The following is a 20016-nucleotide window of genomic DNA, read 5'->3' on the forward strand; positions in this document are numbered from 1 at the left end:
GTCAAACAAAAATTACTACACCTAACTGCACAAACAAAACCGTTCACAAACGCGAAAATTTTGCAACTAAATGTGAACGATACATAACAGCGGTGAGCATAATATTGCCAAAACAAATATACTCTACGGAGTGTATAGTCAAAAACAGGTATATTTCCACCCATTGCTAAATTGTTATCTTGACGGGTTACACAGTTCGAGCCTGAACTTCCAGATTGCCCAGTCAAAATCTGTTGATCCTTTCCATGACGATTCATGTTTCCGCCATTTTGTTGTCGAGAAAAAGTCACACTTTTGGGCCCATAACCTGTGGAACGGGGTGAACCAAACAGGAACTGGTGACCGGGAGGGAAATAAGGGGTTTATTTTATATGATCGTAGCTCTCAATAGTTTGATTGGATGTGAAAAAGACGCGTTGTACTCGCGGTCGGTATGCTTGGTATGCTGTCACTAATCATCATAAACAAGGGGCGCACTGATTATTACAACACTGGTTTGATGCCGAGAAAGCGAAAATTAATTCTTGTTTTCTTAGGTTGGAAACCTGGCACTATTTAAAAGTTACGTAATAGCATAGCACCTAACTTAGATAACGTTACATTTGGTGGTTTGGATTGAAGAACCGTCCCGAGAACACTGTTAGATTCCAGGATCACAATGTTAAAATTCGCATCAAAATGCCTCGTTTGGCAGGCAATCTGTACCTGTGGAAAGTGAAATGAATTTTCCGTCACAGAAACCACAATTAATGGTAAAGTTTACCAAACTGAATGCCAGTATCAAAATAGTAAAAAAAAACTCACAGTAACCTTCGACTGTCATCAAACTAGCTTTTGTGCGCTAATCGCACCACTATAGTAAAACACAAGGCAACGCAACGGATTTATTTTAAAATATCTTTACTCTTCAATCCGAATGGTTTAATTAATCTCTCCGCACAATTGATTGCTTCACTCGGTTTCTCTTCGTTTTATTTCAAACAACACTTATGTCACATAGTTTTTGTATCGTTTTTTTCTCCAACTTTATCTGCTTCGCTCTGTTCAGCATGTTTACATTTAACTTATCTATAAATGTTCTCTTTTATTCGCAATCATAAAATGTACTCTCTTTAATCTCTATCTCTCTCGCGACGATCTCTCCAGGCATCATATTTAGCAATATTAGAATTTAATTGGAATTAACTTCATTCTCTTTGTGATTAGTTTCATTATTGGTTTCCTTTCTCTGTAATCGGTACGAATTTTACGATCCTTATTTATTATCCTCTTGTATCAGTTTTATTTCATGGCTAATGTAGAGGAGGATCCGGTTTGCGCCTTTCCGAAGACGACCATCAGTGAAGACATGTTGGAATTTTTCGAGCGGCATCTTGAGAATAGAAGCTAAGTTCAAAATGGTCTAGTTACTCTACATAGTACCTGCATGACACTGAGGTTAAACCTCACTTTGCTATCAGTTCAGGATTCAGGGTTTTGGCTTCGAATATAGGGACAGATCACTCTACGAATGAATAACAGACTTCCATGCAATTAAAAAAATGCATTTGATTGCCATGTTTTTGCATCAACTTTTAACTCTCTCGCAAAAAAGTTCGTCCAACAAATGCCTTTCGTTTTTTTTCTTCTTTTTGTTGGAATAGAGCAAGTTTCTTGTAGAACAACTCATAGAAAGGAAACTTCGGAGAATTCATTTTCGATCTTCAATGTTTCGTGTTCCACTCGTCAGTAACTGATACTAACTTGCTGCCAGTTAGATATTGCGTCAGTTTCAGCTTCAAACAAAAGCGACATTAATTTCACATTTGGCGAAAAAGAGTAGGCGTTGCCGTAGCTAATATTGAAAGTGTTGATGTTTTCGATATTTTGGTTCGACCTTGAAAAATAGAAGGGACCTTTCACATTATTCTTCCTATCCATCCTGTTTGTTTCCTATCTACAACTACCAACAATGTCTATTTCATTCTTTTTTTTCTCCTGACTTCCAAAATTTTCTTTAATCGTTATTGATTCCTGCTTACGACTAAAACAGTGTTACATAAAAACAACTGCACCTCCGATTCCAACCACTTCCCCGCATCACACATTCACAGACAAAAAAAAACATCATTCCATTGCACCGACGCCTAAGCACTATATATCGTTTTGTTACGTTTGTTGTTCTCTGCTAAATATAACTTTAAACATCAAGAGTTATTTGATTTCTCTATTTTGTAACAATGAAACTACACTTCTGTGACTGTTTTTTACTGACTGATTGAACTCTGACTGATTTTTCTTTTGCGGCATCATTAACTCCTGTCTATACATACTAAATTACAAGAGAGGATTTGCCGGAAGGCTTCTGATTCTATTCTCTTCGAATTTGTTACCGCCTACTAGTTTACACAGCTGAACATTTACACATTTTATCCGATTGCTTTGCTACAGTCAATGGTAAATCGATTGTAATTTTTTTTTTGTTTTTCATAGACTCAGACTCAGAAAAAATAATAAACGTTTCTTTTTTTTCTGCTGTTTGTTATTTATTTTTGTTTGTTACAACTAGACATGTAAATATAATTTATTTTCTATCGAACTTGTACAACGGAGAACGCAGGAACTAAGCTGAGAAAATATGGAGTTTGGTTTCGCTATAACCTATAGATCTAAAAACGGGTTTTGCTCTCAGCTTTCCGAAAGGCGTAGTAATAGCTTAATCCTTTTTGTTTTTCTTTAATTTTTAATTATTGATTTCTTGAGTACCTAGAGAGGATGCAGTAAAAAGGACACAGCACAGCTTCGGTGCACACCCCTGTGTTCGGGTGCACTCCAGCAGCTCTCGAACCAGTTCACACATCCAGTGGGATGATGGCGGTGTAGCACAACAAATCACCCGGCAGGCAGGAGCTGGGCTACGCTGAGCTTGTAGTGATGGTGGTGGTGGTGATGATTGTGATGGAGAGGTGGTCATCGGGGGCACACCTTCGGGGCTAATATTAAACGGCCGTCTCGTGGTCCGTTTCGTCGATTCGGCCTAGACGCCACGCGTTCGGATCCGCTGCTGCTGGTGGGAAGGGAGAAAGGTGTGAATGGTTTACAGTGTTTGTTCGGCTAAGTTTTTGTTTTTGGAGTGCGATTGTGGTTCTATTGTGCTTCTATATGAGATTTAGTGAGGATGCTGGGTGAAACGATAACACTCATGCAGACACAACAGGGTAGTAAGAGAACGCAATACACAGCACACTATGTAGGAAAGGGAACAGTTATGTACACGCATAACAAAAGTTAATGCATAAATATCACAGAAAAACTAGAACACTCCGTTTCTTAATCGTTTAAATCAAAACCCATTTAGTTAGTTTGTGGGATTCTCACGCATAAGGGTAATGTTTGGTTTTTTTCTATGTTAGAATTACTCGATAAGTTAGTAGGGGATTAGATTAGCAGCAGAGATATCATGTTCATAATATACTAAATATGGAAAGAAAATTTTCCTCAGTTTTTCAGGTTTCTCAGGGAAATTGAAAGACACTTGATGAATGTATCTTGATTGACGAACGCCGATTTCAAATAAGTCCCGGGGTTCAAATTTGATAATAATCCTGCTCACAGCAAAGTTACTGGCATAGTAAATTTGTTTTCACGAACAAGTTCGTCAAAGCGTCTAGCGACCAGCAACTCAGACCTTGATGACACCACGATTACTTCTCCCGGTAGATTTCCCCCGAAGCTACGCTCGATGCAGCTCCCCCTCAAAGAAATCTCCGCCTCCAGCTAACCGATGGACCATACAGCTCCAGTTCCGCTACCACCCCTCGTTTAGCGATTAACAGCTCAAACCCTGATGACATCATAACTGTGACGGCTGCCCGACCGTCCGATGGAATATACTACCCGAATGTGAGAGGACTGCGCACGAAGATCGACGAGCTGTTTGTGGCTACATCTGATGTGGATCAGGATATTATTGTGCTGACATAAACATGGCTGAAAGACGATATAAACTTGCTACAGTTATTCGGTCTTAGGTACACAGTATATTGAAACGATCGTGATAAAATTGCTTCCGGCAAAACAAAGGGTGGTGGCGTTCTGATCGCTGTTTCAAATCAGCTATAGTCTAAACGTCTACGACAGCACCGGTAGAAACCAGCCTTCGTGATATCCGCTGTGACGTTATAAACCTAGGTATTTTTCGTTTCTCTGATGAAGACATTATTGCTGCCATCGAAAAGTTGAAGTTCTCGACATCAGCTGGTCCAGATGTGATCCCTGCTATCATCTTGAAAAGGTGTGCCTTATGCGCTCCTCTAAAACTAATCTTCACCCAATCGTTATTGCAAGCGACGCTTCCTGTGTTAAAAAAAGTCGGTTATGTTTACCGTCTTTAAGAAAGGAGAAACGTAAGACAGCAAATTATCGAGGGATAACTTCCCTTTGTGCTGGGTCCAAACTGTTCGAAATTCTTGTAAGCGATGTGCTATTTCGCGAAGTCAAAACATATATAGCCGCTGCTCAACATGGGGTTAACCCAGGTAGATCAGCAGCCACGAATTTAGCACAATTCTCTTCGCATTGCATTAAAAGTATAGAAACTGGAGCCCAAGGGGATACAATCTATACCGATCTTAAAGCAGCGTTCGATAGTGTCGATCACTCCCTTCTACTGGCAAAGATAGAGCGGCTTGGTGCCTCGCACAGCTTTCCTGAGCGGCTCAAATCATATCTTGTTGGCCTATCTGTTAAACTAGCAAATATCGAATCACACAACTTCATAAATTTATCAGGTGTGCCCCAAGGTGGCAATCTCGGACCCTTACTGTTCTCCTTGTTTTTCAATGACGTTTGTAATGTTCTTCTGCCTCCATGCAAACTTATCTATACAGATAAACTTAAACTGTTTCTCATTGTGCGATCTGAATTGGACTGCATTAAACTACAGCGTCAACTTGATGAATGTTGTAACTGGTGTGCTCGAAATCGGTTGGCTCTCAGTGTATTAATGCTAAGTTATAGCTTTCACACGCAGAAAAAACCCAATTTTCTGGTGCTATACTATCTCGGGGAAATCACTCGAAAGACTGTCAGTTGTCAGGGACCTTCGTGTACAGCTGGATTGCAAATTGTCGTTTGGAGATCATTATTCCCACATGATGATGAGAATTTTTAAGACTTGACTATCAAAGTACTGAACATGGACAGAACGAACCCACTAGGGCGATGTGTAGTGTTTTTAATAGCGTGTACGAATTTTTTGACTTCTTTGTATCCTGTGATGGTTTTAGAAATAGGCTTAAATAATTAACTTATTGCATAAGATGTGATACAGATAATTGTTTTGATTTGTTAGATGTATAATTAAGTTCAACCCAATGTAATGTGAAATATTGTCTAATATATATATGCGAAAAGATAATAAGGTTTTTGCACGCATTTGGAGAGTGTTTTGACACGAACTTTAAATGAGCTTTTCCTCATTCTGTTTCACGTTGTCAATGTCGGCCAGATTAAAAATATGATAAATAAATAAATAAAAACGTATGATTTGGCAAGCGATCTGTTCCTGAGGTAAGAAGAGTAGTGCTTTTGTTCTAGATAAGCCTATGAATTCAGAAGTATACAGAAGGGTCTCAACCAACGGAATTTAGTTTTGAAGCGGAAACTAAAAATGAAGAGAGCAGTCACCAGCGACATTGGAAGGACGAAGAATTATTAAATAAATATTTTAATTTTTTTTGCAGTAGAATGTGCAAATGAGGCATAAGACACGTGTATATACTCTGCCCGATTGGTCCGTTATATGTTATATGATTGTTTTACTATTTCTCCGTTGTAAATAAATAAATAAAGGACGCACGGCTCCGTTAAGCTAATGCTTCGAGTCATGTCAAACAAAAGAATCTAAAAATAATGTTCAACGGTTCCTCGAAGAAACTTTGAAATTCTGTTTCCAGTGATTTGCATTTTTTAAATTCGTTTACTCAACACGAGCGTACATGTAAGCTTAATGGAGCCATAGATCTATTACTTTTACAGTGAATAAATAAAGCAAAACTGTACCTACCCGAGCAAATGAAAAGCCCATAATACCCCCATGTACATGGGGTTTGACATGGGTTGAACCCATGAAAAAACCATCACCATGGTCCGGTAGATCCCATATAAAATACCATATGTTGGTGTATTTATGGGTTATTGAAACCATTTTATGGTGCCTAGATGGTTGTGAATGTTGGCACGGACCATGTTCAAGGTCTTATCAAGGGGCTATGTGGTGTTTGAATCCATGAGTATTTGCTCGGGATGGCGGTACTTTCCTTCTAATCTGTTGTTCAGCATAGCACTCGAAAGTGCGATACGAAAATTGGGTATGCAAAAGAACGGAACTATAATCAAGAGATCTCAACATCATTGGAGTTGAGCGCAGAGCTGTGGAAGAGACGTGTGAGTCATTTAAAACAAAGGCAAATGACTATCAATTAGTAAAAGACAAAATACACGGACCTTGGTAAAAAAGTATTGGTTCTGATGTGGAGATGAAGTACGGTACGTAGTTATTTCATGTATCTTGAAACACTAGTGACGATAACGATATTAACCACGAGGTGAAAAGGCGTGATTAGAATAGAAAATTTTATAGTTTGCGTAGCCATCTAAAGTGATTTGACGCATTTTTTTAGTCGTGTAATTCTAGAACCTTCATGTTGTAGGTGTGTGCGTCGTGCACGCGCAAATAAACCAAACAAAAGGCCAAAAACACGATCTTGAATGCTGTACATGACGATGCTGATGAAGTTGGATTCCTTGCTAATGGACGACGAAACCTATGTCAAGGCAAATTGGAAACAGCTTCCTCGGAAGAAGTTGAATATTGCTATCGGAAAGGTCAGATATTTTCAAGAAAATGAAATTGCCAAAAAGAGTTCAAAAATCTCTGGTTTAGCAGGCTATCTGTACCTATGGCTTGAAAAGCGACATTTTCATCGCAACAATCAGGAAAATTCTGGTATAGAGTACCTGGTAAAACGAATGACTGCCTTTCCTGGAAAAAAAACACGATTTGGATTTGGCATCCTGCCATGACGGCAAAAAAGGTCAGAAGACTCACAGGTGCGTTGAGGACCATGTCCTTGGGTATGAAAGTAACCCCAATGGCTTCGTACCACTCCACGACAACATTTGAATAGTGGCACGAAGCTAGAAACGGCCAGAAGATCGTAGGGCCCTCATGGTGCTTCAGCAGAGGAAGCAGACGCTTCTGTAGATACTCCTTGAGGTAGATCTCCACGTTTACAGTCAACCATCTTTCTTTCGATATCAGCAAAATATTGAACGTAATCTTAAGTCGCACCCGAAACGTTTCTGGGAGAACGTGAACGAGCAGCAGCAAGGAATCTGGACTGCCGTCGTCTATGACTTTCATTGAGTATACAGCCACCACATCTCGAGACATATGTGCACTTTTTCGGAAAAATTCGTGAATGTATTCACAGATGAGGCACTAACTATTGAGCCAATCGAACTCGCTGCTACCAGAGCTCCACTTGTAGGTCAAGCTTTGGGTGCTAAAGATATCGAGGCACCGCTGATTACCAGAGCTTCCTCGCGGCTTAAGTCATCTTTCAATCCGGGACCCGGCGGGTTCCCCTCCGTTATTCTAAAAAGGCATATCGAAGCTTTGATTACTCCGCTTCTTTATATCGTTCGAGCATCTATTGCTAGAAGCGTTTTTCCATCTTGCTGTAAATTCGCGAACATGTTCCCAGTCCACAAAAAGGGTAATAAGCGTGACGTCAATAATTACCGTGGAATAACTTTGATGTATTAAACAAATACCGTCCCGGTAGTCACGAACGGCGCACTCCGTTTCGTCATATAAGCAGATCACTTGCCAAATCAAGTATTTTTTGGCAAACTTTGAAAGTTTCTGCTTCTTTACTTCCTCCGGAACATCAAACTTGTGCTGGGAGGTGAAAACCAGTAACCCCGGAAGCTCCTGGAAGTACGCCTTGACGTCTCATCATCCATAATAAAACAATGAGGCTTCGTCAGCATCTGGGTGAACAGTTTCCGGGCCCGTGACTTTCCCACCGTATTTTGCTGTCGTCACGGTTTGAAACCTTCTTCACTTTGTACGTATGCTGTCCCTCCCGGTCCTTCGCTCTCTGAACGGAAAACTTGGACAAATTCAACTTTTTGGTCACATCCCTGACCGAAGCATTTGGATTCCGCTTAATCGCTTTCGCTACACGCTTGTGAGCTTGATCACTAGTAGAACATCCATTATGACCACATTTCTTCTTCCGTTCGATGCTCAGAGTTTGGCACTTACGTTTAATCACACGACTTACGGTTGACTGCAAAATTCCGAGTTGTTTTTCCGATGTCCCGATGAGAGTTGAGGATTTTTCAGGTGCTAGCGCAAAATGGAATTGGAACTTTGCTTTTCGGGTGACGAAAAACTGATAAAAATACAGTGTAAACTACTTCTAACCATATTTGCAAGAGAAAATAACCAATGGGTTATTTTCTACAGCGTTTTTTCCGTGATGCAACTTGATGTGCGACACCCTGTAAATTGACGGTACTTGTTTTAAAAATGTTCTGCTACTTTTGATTTGAATCAGTGTGGTGTTCCTTTTGACAAATTTTTTTTCGATATTTGTTGTGTTCAATCTGATTCCTTTGTGTTTGTCTGATATATTTTGGCATGTTATTTTATAGATTCCTGATTTGTTTAATTCTTCGATCGAGCCTTTCGTGAATCCTGATCTGACAGAGAGCAGACATCCAAGTTGAATATTGAAGATGGACGTCTGTTCTCTGTGCTAATCTTGTTATGAGTTGGTTATTTCTACTGCTGAAGGCGAGGTCTACACCAAATTTTTCTTTTTTTCGGGCGATGTGTTCTTGTTATAATCCTGTCATATTCTATTGATATCCTCCTTAGTTCTTCCTTGATGGGACTCAATGTGGTCAGGGATTTTTTACGTTGGATTTTGGCCTTCTTGTCGATGATTCTTTGGATGCAGTTCTCGTTGTAAGCATTTAGTCTCGCCGTTTCGAAGATATATCCTAACTCTTTCGGCTTTCTTTGATCACTAAGCCGGAAAAAATTCATTCTGTGAATCATGTGATGAAATGCTGCGATTTTGTGACGGTGAGAATGATTTGAAGTCCTGAGTATATCTGAGATATCTTGACTTTCTGTAGATTTCAAATTCTAAATTGTTTCGCTTATAACGATAACGTCACTAACCGGGAGATTTCCTGGTTGTTCCTGTTCACATGTTAAACGAATACGAAAATGGATGTGATTGTTGTGGATAAATTCTAATAGTTCCGGTAGTTTTTCACATTTGATGATGCAGAGTACATCGTAAACGTATCTCCACCAGCGTTCTGGCAGCAAATGTTTTTCGTCCTTTTTTCGATGTTTTGCATAGAGTTTGCCTAAAAATGACGACAGTGGGTTCCCATCGGTGCTCCATTAGCTTGTTTATAGAAGTTGTTTCTAAACTTGAAGCAGTTCTCCTTCATGCACAGTATCATGTTTAGGTAACACCGTGCGTTGTTCTTCCATCCGTTGTTGTTACTTTGTTGAAGCAACCATTCTTCCAGAAGATTCCTGGATTCTCTTACTGAAAAGCTTGGAAATAATGCTGACATCGAAGAAAACCATGATTTCGTCGTCTTTAATGTGGTTTGAAGACTGATGCTTATCTAATGCTGATTTCGGGTGTAGATTAGTCGCTCTAAGTTCGTTCTAATATTTACGAAATCCATACAAATGTGACAGCTCGGAACGAACCTAGAGCGACTCGATTCTTCGAAATCAGTTCATATAAGAAATCCTGCGGGTTTTTTATTGTTCGACTCGGGAATATTGTTGGTATGGTTTGGAATTTATCTACTACGTCCATTTGGCTAGTTTCTCATCTGGTGCTCCGGCGGCTGAAACATTATCTCATTTCCTGGTTAAGGTACTTTCGGAAGTGCTTTCATTATGAGGAGTGTAGGATTTGGTACTCGATGATTACTGATTTATACTATTACGACTGGTTCACATTCCTTATTGGTTTCATCTACTCATTTCACAATAACTGGGAGCGGGTTCGTTCGTTGTGGTTTGTAAGATCCGTTGCTAATATTTTGCAATATTTGTGCGTCGTAGTCTTCATTGTATAATACAGTCGTGATTCGCTGGTTGGACATTTTTTAACTGGACCGTTTTTAGTTGGACCATTGTCCAACTAAAAAGCATCTGTACGTCACAATCTCGTGTCAAATTAACTATAACAATCAATCTGACAATATTTAGAGATGTGAATAGATGCATTTACACTGCCAACATCTCCTTTGGCGAGTTTTTGACACTACTACTACTACTACTCATTTCACCATTTCTGGCAGCGGGTTCGTACTCTGTGGTTTGTAAGGTCTGTTACTTAGTTTTTGCAGAATTTGTGCGTTGTAGTCTTCTTTGTCTAATAGCACTGTTTTATTTCCTTTGTTCGCCTTCACAAAATAAGCGGGGTTTTCATTCAATTACCTGAGCTTCTTGATGCACGCGTCGTTTATTTTCAGGAAACTTTTCTTAATAGTTTCTGCCGTCATCGATCGAGCCTACTTGATTTGTGCTGGTGTCATGTCTACGTCGATGATGATCTGTGTGATGCCTGACTGCCCGAGCAAACGATAAGCCCTTAATACCCCCTTGCTCATGGTCCAAATTCACCCCATTATATGGTATTTTGATAGTACTTGTAATGGGATCAACCCATGAAAACACCATCGCCATGGTTCGGTAGATCCCATGTAAAAACAATGTTTTGGTGTATCTATTAGTTATTGAGACCATTTTATGGTGTATTGATGGTTGTAAAATTTATAACTGACCATATTCACGTGATTTTTAAGGGGTTGTATGATGGCTGAGTCCACGAGAATTTGCTCGGGTGGGGTGTAATGACGTAATTCAGGCTGTTGTTGAGTAACCTCAGCTGCTGCTCCGAAAATTGTTGGGAGGACCGGTTGACCGCTAAATTCTTCAATAGATGCACCATGAGTTTCGATGGACTTTGTTTGATTTGTAGTGAGTGGAGATGGTTAAACTTCTTTTCCTTTCCGCTTCGCAGTGTTCATTAATTGTTACTTTAGTTAAGTAAATCCTTTGCTAACTTTAGATGTAACGAGTAGCATTCTAACGTTTTTTTGATTTGCCTTTCCGTAGAGGGACCGGATGCTACTTTTGATACATTCTCCTTCCATGAGGTTGATGATTTCAATTGGTGTTGCCGATCTGGTTTTAGTTTTGCGGCTTTCGGTAGTTGCTTTTTTCTGCACTTCTTTACGCTTCAACTTTCCTCCGAAGGATTGAACTCTTTTTACGTTTGATAGTCTCCAAAGCCGTCTCTGAGATTCCACGACTACATTGCAGCCCCTTCGATCGTCGAAAAATAGTTGATATATCGTGAATTGAATGTAGAAAAGAATGTACACCCATAGCAAATGATCCAATATCGTCAGATTAAACTTCTCAGTTTTTGGTTTTTGTTGCCATCCTGTACAATACTCTGGAGTTGCGCTGCATCTAGAATAAAACAAAGTTTTTACCTAGTGTACCATTAAATTTGATTTAAGTAATGTACTTGTAAGCATTGAGTACCTGAGACTTACAATAGAAGTTGCTGACGAGCTATTTCTAACTCCACTTGTGGATTTTGAATTTGCAGTTTGTACCGCTTCTCCGTGTTTTCTTTCTTTGTTCTATTGCATTTTTTTCTATGCCACTTCGAAACACTTCTTTGATCGGTGATCAGGATTGTAGAAGTCAGCTTCCTGCACATCGCCTAGATTTCGATTTTTTGAGTTCTGGTTCGACGAACCCACGTTTTGGTGTCGATTATCGTCCTTAGTAGACCCTCTCGCCGTGTTATAGGCCTTTATTTTCGAACTCCGCTTTCCGCACCTCCCAAACTTGAACTGTTTTTATATCCTTCACATGCACGTAATTTTCGGTACTAGTTGTCTCGACCCCTCAAAAGTTAGCTTGCTGGTAAACTAGATAGATTCTGGACTCGCTGCGAGATTGCTTGATGATTTCTGTCTCCGTTAGACATTTTTATTTTTACTTATTTTAGAACACAAAATCTGCGATCATAACCTATTGGAATAAACAATAAAAATGGCAGTAATAAAATGGGAAGTGACATATTTTATAATCATGTTTTTGTGTTGCTATGTTACTTCTAAGACTAGACCGCCTACTTTTCTTTCAACACAAAGAGTGGTCTATTTGGACCTAGGGGCAGATCACTTGTGATGCATTTTTAAAAATCGCCTAAATTAAATGCATTTCTTTCCATCAAAATAGAAATTAATAATGTTTTTTGCCTTGCGTGCAATGTATTTTGTGTTGCGTGTAAGACGTCAAAACCCTACAAAAAACTAGCCATACATTCAACAAAACGTCAAACAAAGTGAATCAACGTAGGACGTTTGTTAAACAAACTTTTCTGCGAGGGACTGCAAAGTTGATGCAAAAATGGAAATTAAATGCATTTTTTCTAATTTGATGCAAATTTGTTATACATTTCTAGAGTGATCTGCCCCTAGATTTGGTCTGATAATTCTCAACAGATGGCGTTGCGATGTGTTGAGGTGACCAATTTCGGGAGACAAAATGTGGGCCTTATACATTCCGAAAATTATAAAACAAGCCACACCACACGTTATATTGCGACTCTTTGATTGAATAGAGAGCATCCGGACGTCAACCGGTGATAGACAAATCTGTCAACTGGGAGCCCAGCGGTTGATTCTATTAGATTAGCCAACAAATGGTTTCCTGTACTTTCATTCCAGAAGGTGCATTGTGTGCAAACAATAAACGTTAAATTAGGTGCTCCTAGTGTTCAAGCTTTTTCCGTATAGGGATTTACGAATATCTTTGGTAAACATTTGAGTGTAGATATATGGTGGGTTAAAAACACGAGCACAAATGAGTGATGAGAAAATTTTGAGCAGGCATCGACTCGGGTGAAACACTGTCGTCATGAAAAAATGAAAGGTGCAGCGAAGTCCGTTTCGTTTCGGTGAACGACGGATTCCACAGAAACTTACCACAATAGTAGTATTTGGATATCCTAGGCAGAGCTAGGGTTGTTCAGTTCGTAACAAGGTTCGAATGGGAAATGGTTCGATTCGATGAGTTCGACGTGTGGATCAGGGAACGAAATGTTTTTTCGTTGTTCGTAAAGAAAATAAACGAGAGAAGACAAAGATGTTTGAATTAGGATTGGTAGATATTAGTTTCAATCGTTTAGTATGTTGTATCTGAGAAAGCATACATTCGGGCGCATTGCTATCGAAGGAGCTAATTTAGTTTACGGCAAAATCACACAAAAACTAACTTACAAACCCAAAGCAAAAAGGATCAAAACGAAAATAAAAACTTACCAAAAGAACTGATGTTTAAAACAGGTTACAAAAATAAAACAAAGAACTATGTTACAAAATAGTCGTTGCACGTTGCACGTTGCACTGGGATCCATCGTTGGTTCGTTGTTCGATGAGGTCTATCCAACTCCGTTCGCTTCTATCTCGCACACTCAAAATATATTAATTAAACTCGTACAGAAGAAAACATCCATTCCATGAAAACGTGTGAAAAACTCAAACTGAACTAGCAAATTTGAGGGACTAGACAAATACGATTTGGGTGTGTTGTTTCTTCCGGTTGTTGTTTTTGTTATTGCTGATGTGCTCTGTCTCTCTTCGCTGTCATACGTCGTAGATCTTTTTGATGAACTTGTTTTCGACGGAGTGCAGCAGACGCATATGTAGCGACATCAGTGGCGTTGGGTTGGCACTGTTCAGCAGCAGCGGAAGGCTCTCTTCTACGTGATAGCGCGGCGGTCGGGTACGGAGCCACATATTCGGGGTCGTCGATTGATATGTGGGATGTTCGATGAAAATGAATGAAATTAAAAGAAAAGAAAAGCGTGTGGCGACGCAAAACGGGAAATAAAATTAGAGTGGTTTGGTGGCGGGGCAAAAAAAAATATATTTTATATAAATCAAATAAAAAGGGACAATTTAAAAATCGTCGAGTTTTTTTTTTAAAGCGCTCTGTTGATTTGGGGCAACGTTTTCCTTCTTTAACAAATTATTTCTGATGCACCAGTAAGTGTCTTTAGCATAAAATTTTTTAAAGCAGAAAGCTAATTAAATTTAAAGTATACAGACAATCAATTTATTATTTAACCACTGTATTTATTGTAATATTGATAAGGGTTTCATTAATTCTAAACATATAAGTAACAAAACATTAACTGAAACATTCAATTGAACTGTCTAGTACTATAATTTAACGGTTTTATACCAATGGCAACTGTCGACGTAAATACTATCATCGAAATGCAAATGCCATAAAAAATAAAAACAGCTATCGACACGCGCTTTGCGTTTGAATCACCTTCTCGAATTAAAAAAAAAAGAAAGAACGAAGCTAAGCAATAGGGCGCAAAAGGAGATTCCTAACCTTTCCTAAAAATGCTTCAACTTACCCTGCAGCTGCCGATTAATGAGGGCTGTGATACCATGTCCTCCTCCGCCACCACCAATACCGGCTCCACCGATACCATTGCTGTCTCCGGATTTACCCTTCATCATCAGCATCGGTTTGTCCTCGGCGTCATCACCGTAACCGGACGAAATGTACCCGTTGCTCTGGGCCATCGTTTCGCTGACCTTTTTTTACCGGGAGATAGGAAAACGGGTTGTTATTTATTGAACCTAATAACATTTTGATTCGTATCTTGAAACATCGGATTCTCGTTCGATTTCGAAAGGGTGACCCCTAGTTTTAGTACAATCATTAAATTGCGTAGCATTGTTAGTGTTTAATATTTCCCTGTCCCACCTGCGTGACCTGCATCAGCTTTTTCACTACATCCCGACCCAGGATGTGATCGAACACGGCCTGCAGGAAGGGTTCCGCCATAATTGACAGTTTCAGTTTGTCCCGATGCCAGATCAGGACCCGGGACTCCTCCATCGCCATAATTGAGACCTAGAAAAAAATACAATTTAAATCAAAAATATCAACCCTCTCGTAAATAAATGCCAGCTACCCACCTGGAAGTAATCATCCGTGGACACACCAAACCACTCCGGCGAATCCAGGAACTGATGGGGGAAGACTATGTGCAGGGCTTTCTGATTCTGGGACACTACCAGTCTGAAATGATAAAAAAGTACGAAAGAAACTGGTTAGGATGCAGTTTTCAGCGGTTATCATCAATCAATTTGTAGCCTTGAAGCAGTGTCATGGTCTGGCGAGAGAGGTTAGTGACTTTATAAAAGCGAGGAGAAACGGATCGTTGTGAAACGGCTCGTGCGCCGTTGGGTAAATGAACTTTGACTTTAGAAGCGCGCTGAAGAACACTAACAACTCGATTTGAGTGGGATAACCGTAATTAATTGTTTCTAATGCTGGAAATAAATAGCTGCTAATTAGCATCCCACGATGATATTTAAAGATATAAGGTATGGGATCCGCATTCCTGCTAATGATAAAGTTTTGCTCTTTTTGGGGAAGGCATCGCAGTAGTCTGCTCAAATGGTAGGTGTCAAATGGAAAATTAGCTTGAAATGAGTACCATACGCTTGACTAGTAGTTTACTCATGAAGACAAATTGTGTCTCTGCTTTTGGAGCTAGCGTCAATCCGGCGCTAGCTTAGTCCTGTCACTAAGTTAGTGTCAGATTCTGATGAGACGAAGTCGAAACGCAAATTCCATAACTAATTTAACTAAAATGGATTTTTTTTTTGGAAAATGAATGACAATTAACATCGAATTTATTATCGATCTTAATACTCCAAATTAAATGTACCAGAAAATTGTTCGACAACCACATCAATCACTGCTTCGCACGTTTTCTAATGGTCTGTCAAAAAAATATCACACACATGGGAGGTGTGTCACAAACCGCGTAATGAGCGCTAAATGATTCATGCTCTGCAGACATAGATAATCCGGTAGAGCTTCAAAATACCGAGAAAAGACATCGACGTCATCAACTTGTTTTTTTTTTCTTGTTTCGTTTTCACAGCACATGCCGTCAATGGTTGCTTTGATTTCAAAAATAAATTCTATGCGTGACAACAGCTGATAGTGCGACATACGGCACATGGGCGGTAAAGTGTGATGCAACAATCATGCGAGTTGCATCATAAGGGAATGCGTAAGAGGGGTGGAAAAAGTTTTAGTTTAGTATTTTATTTGTATTTTGGGAGTCAGTAGGGTTTTTCCTGTTTTTTCGTTATGTTCTTTAACGAAAACCAATTAATATAGGAACCCACCATCAGTGCATGGAATACCATTGTGGCGGCAGTTGCTTTTGACAGTGAAGATAAAATTATATTATCCAGTGACATTCACAATAGCGCTGTATGAAGGGCCAAAATGGAACGGATCCATAAATAGAGTCATTTATGCGCAAACCGAAGAAACTCGCGCAATCTCCTTCCAATGATAAGATTCAGTCATTTTACTCAAATGTCAATTTCCATTACTTTTATAGACACTGCCTGATGGTTTGTGTCGGCTCGTTGTGGAAGCTAGCTCAACCGCCGAGGACTGTAACGAGTAGATCGTGGCGAAGCGAGGAGCTGGGAGCTTATTGGTTCACGAAACGGATATCGGTACCGAGAGAAATTTCGCCACATTCTGTAGTCCTGGACTGACGGCGCGAACATGGACTGAAGAGTGTGCGAGAAGTATCCCAAAGGGACCACCAGGCGATTCGCTACCGCATCGTCCAATGGAACCCTGCTGCAGCACGGAGAAGGACGGGCGGTAAGCTAAAGTGGAAGGCGAAAACCTTTAACGAAAACCTCTTTGTAGAGTTACTTCAGCGAACAACGGAATCAAGTACATTGATGCGGATGATCTAACAAGAAGGATTGTGACGGCTAGTGACGTTACAATGTAACGAAAACTAGGGCCATGTAGTAGACGGCGTGCAGTTTACTGGTTAAATGAGTAGCTCAGTACGCTACACGCTGCTTGTCTTAGAGCCAGAAGGCGGTCTGAGAGCGCAAGATCGGAGAGTGAGAGAGGAGCGCAAGCGACGTTTCGAGAAAGTAGAGACTCTTTAAAACGGGAGATCAAGCTTAGCAAGCCAATTGCCATAAGTAGCTGTGCTGAGAAATAAACGCCAATCCCTGGGGGACGCGTACAGAGTCGTCATGACGAAGACGAGGGTCCGTCGACACCAGCTGAAATATGCCTAGGTAAGCTAAATTATAATCGTTGAGGGTCTCTTCCCGAATCACGATTCAACTAACTGGTCACCGACACCGTACGGTGAAAAGAAGGAGGTAACACAGCCGAGTGGCAAGCGACTAACGACGAGCTCAAAGAAGCTTCGATATGACTAAAATCAAAGAAAACCCACGGTCCGCATGGAATACCAACCGTGGCGCTGAAAGCTGCGATCCTGGCATATCCGGACATGTTCAGGATGCTACTGCTGAAGTCTTTAGACGATGGTAATCCTCGAAATGAGGAAGGTGCAGAAACTGATGTTGCTGCCAAAGTCAGGGAAGTCACCGGGCCATCCAGCCTCGTATAGACCAATGCCGAAGCGTGGCATAAAAGAATGAGCCAGATCCTGAAGAGCTACTTTCAGAGTAGAGCACTGCTGTATCAGACGAACAAAGGGCAGAAGGCAATGCGAGTCGCAGCCGGTGTTCCTCAGGGCTCTATTCTCTAACCAACTCTTTGGAATGGGATGTACGGTGGGGTATCAACACTGCGGCTGCACAGGAAAAATTGTGGGTTTCGTGGACGGCGTGTTACTAACGGTGATGAGTGAGACACTTGAAGAAATGGAGGTGTCGGTGATGGAGACAATAGATACGATCACGAGCTGGATGAACGGGTGAAGCTGCAAATAGCTCACCACAAGACGGATTTGTTGTTGGCCAGCAACTGCAAAGCGGTTCAGCGTCAGAAACGTGAGGAAGATGATGAGAATCGATTCGATGATGACGTGGCAGCAGAAATGGGACAATACGGAGAAAGGAAAGCGGACCTACCGGCTCATCCAAACCTGCCGACGTGGATCAATAGAAAGCACGGAGAGATGACCTTCCACCTGTAACAGCTCCTACCGAGCCACGGCTGCTTAAGGAGTATCTTCTTCGGTGTGGCAACGTCAACACTGTGCCCGGAGTGTGAGAACGTCGAGGGGACGCCGGAGTGTCTTTGAATGTCCGAGGTTTGAAGTGAAGTGCAGGGAGCTATATAAGGAGGACCGGATATCAACCCGGATAATGTAGCCTACTGAACGACAAGCGACGTAAAGATGTGGAACGCAGTGAACAGTTTCGGGAGAGCAATCACCGCCAGGGAACTCTCCGCAGGAATAAGCTAGATCCACCGCCAAGGACTGCAACAGAGCACCGAGTATGAGTCGTCGAAACGCCAGCGAACAGGACATCACGCTCCATGCGGATTCGCCAGACCGACTACGGCACCTCACCGGTTGTTCCTGTAGAAAAATAGCGAAAACCAAGGAAGAATCGATATTGGGAAAACGTCAAGGAACTCTCCGTCAGCGTAAGCTAGATTCACCGCTGGTGACTAGACTGAGTAGACAGCGACGAGACACCACTAGCCGCGGGTCATCGGCGCACCAGTGCACCGGACACCCTGCTTCACCAGAATCGCCGAACTAACCTCGGCACCGATCTCCGCCGGGGAATCCTCTGTCGGAGTAGGTCAGGTCCATCGTCGGGGACTAGACCGAGTTGTTCGTGAACAAGTCGAGGAGCTGAATGGATCATCAAGGAAGTAGTGCTGAATGGCCCAAGAAGGGAACTAAAGGGCTTAAAGGAGTTGCGGTGCTAAATGGCACCGGTAACGGAGCCAAAGGGCCCAAGAAGTTGTGGTACTGAAACCAAATAAGAATCGGTATCGGGAGAACTTCTTTCGTCTGGGACCTCTCCGTCAGTGTACAGTCCGATTCACCGCCGGGAACTGGACTTCGTAGACCGCGACGACACACCACCAGTCGCGCTGGGGCTCCAGCAAACCGGACACTCTACTCTATCGGAATCGCCTAACTGACCTCAGCACCTGGCTGGTTGACTCGCTTTCGAACTTCTCTCGCCGGGGAACTTTTCGTCGGAGTAGGCTAGATCTATCGTCGGGGACTAGACCGAGTAGTTCGCGAACCAGTCGGAAGCTCAACGAGGAAGTGGTACTGAATGGCACAAGGGAACTGAAGGGCTCAGTAAATTAGACAGTCTGAAGTTTGCCGCCCAGATTGTCCTCGTACGGGAAGAGCATTAATTCTAGACCCACTGCTAGCTTTCCTACCTTGACTACTCAAACCCGTTCCCTGAGTTGTTGGTTTTTGAACATTTTTTTCCTGCTCAGAATGTTTTTGAACATTTTTTCATATATATACAAAAAAGCTTCATATCCCCCCCCCCCCCGAAAATTTTTTTACTACGCCGCTGTAGTGAGAATATTTTTATCTTGTGGATAGAAGTTGGCGACCCACGATATCTGCTCCAAGTTTATCCTACTCGGTGTGAAAAAAGGCCTCAATCATTTTATTTAGGTATATCCGAAAACTTTCATTAATTTTCCTATTCCTATTTTTTACGACATTGGATTTTTTATATCACTATTTAATTTTTTGATAACATAATTTTGCTTTAATTTCTTCTATGGGTTCTACTGTTTCCTTATTTTTCCCTTGTACTGTGTCTTTCTTATTTTTCTTTCGTTATTATTACCAATCACTTTCACCAACCCAAATCTGCTATTATTATTGTTAGCAAATGTTCTTATGTTTTTCCCAAGGATTTTTCCTACGAATTTAATGTTATTCTCTACTTATTTCCTTTTTTGTACATTTAGTACGTTAGGTTAGGTTTGGTTTCAACTTAGTCTCATCAGTATATGGAAAAAGACTTGGCCATCAAATAGATATTACGTATAAAAAAGAGCAC

General features: G+C 41.0%; 1 protein-coding gene across 7 annotated transcripts in view; it reads right to left on the bottom strand.

Annotated features, from left to right (window-relative positions):
* Positions 1 to 867: 867 nt before the first annotated feature.
* The window catches only part of LOC131687593 (uncharacterized), a 152914-nt gene continuing 133765 nt past the window's right edge, over positions 868 to 20016 (bottom strand). For 4 of the 7 annotated variants that reach the window (XR_009305211.1, XR_009305207.1, XR_009305208.1 and 1 more), the window contains 6 exons: positions 15124 to 15226; positions 14909 to 15058; positions 14553 to 14736; positions 13444 to 13883; positions 13108 to 13140; positions 868 to 3043 (listed from right to left, as the gene is read on the bottom strand). Coding sequence is in view for 2 of the 7 variants with exons in the window: in XM_058971690.1 (XP_058827673.1) it covers positions 2979 to 3043; positions 13108 to 13140; positions 14553 to 14736; positions 14909 to 15058; positions 15124 to 15226 (535 nt within the window). In the remaining 5 variants the exon portion in view is untranslated. The remainder of the gene's footprint in view (positions 3044 to 13107; positions 13141 to 13443; positions 13884 to 14552; positions 14737 to 14908; positions 15059 to 15123; positions 15227 to 20016) is intronic. The other 3 variants (XR_009305209.1, XM_058971690.1, XM_058971695.1) reach the window with 3 other exon arrangements.

The sequence above is a fragment of the Topomyia yanbarensis genome, chromosome 1 (genome assembly GCF_030247195.1).
Source record: "Topomyia yanbarensis strain Yona2022 chromosome 1, ASM3024719v1, whole genome shotgun sequence".
NCBI classification, from domain to species: domain Eukaryota; kingdom Metazoa; phylum Arthropoda; class Insecta; order Diptera; family Culicidae; genus Topomyia; species Topomyia yanbarensis.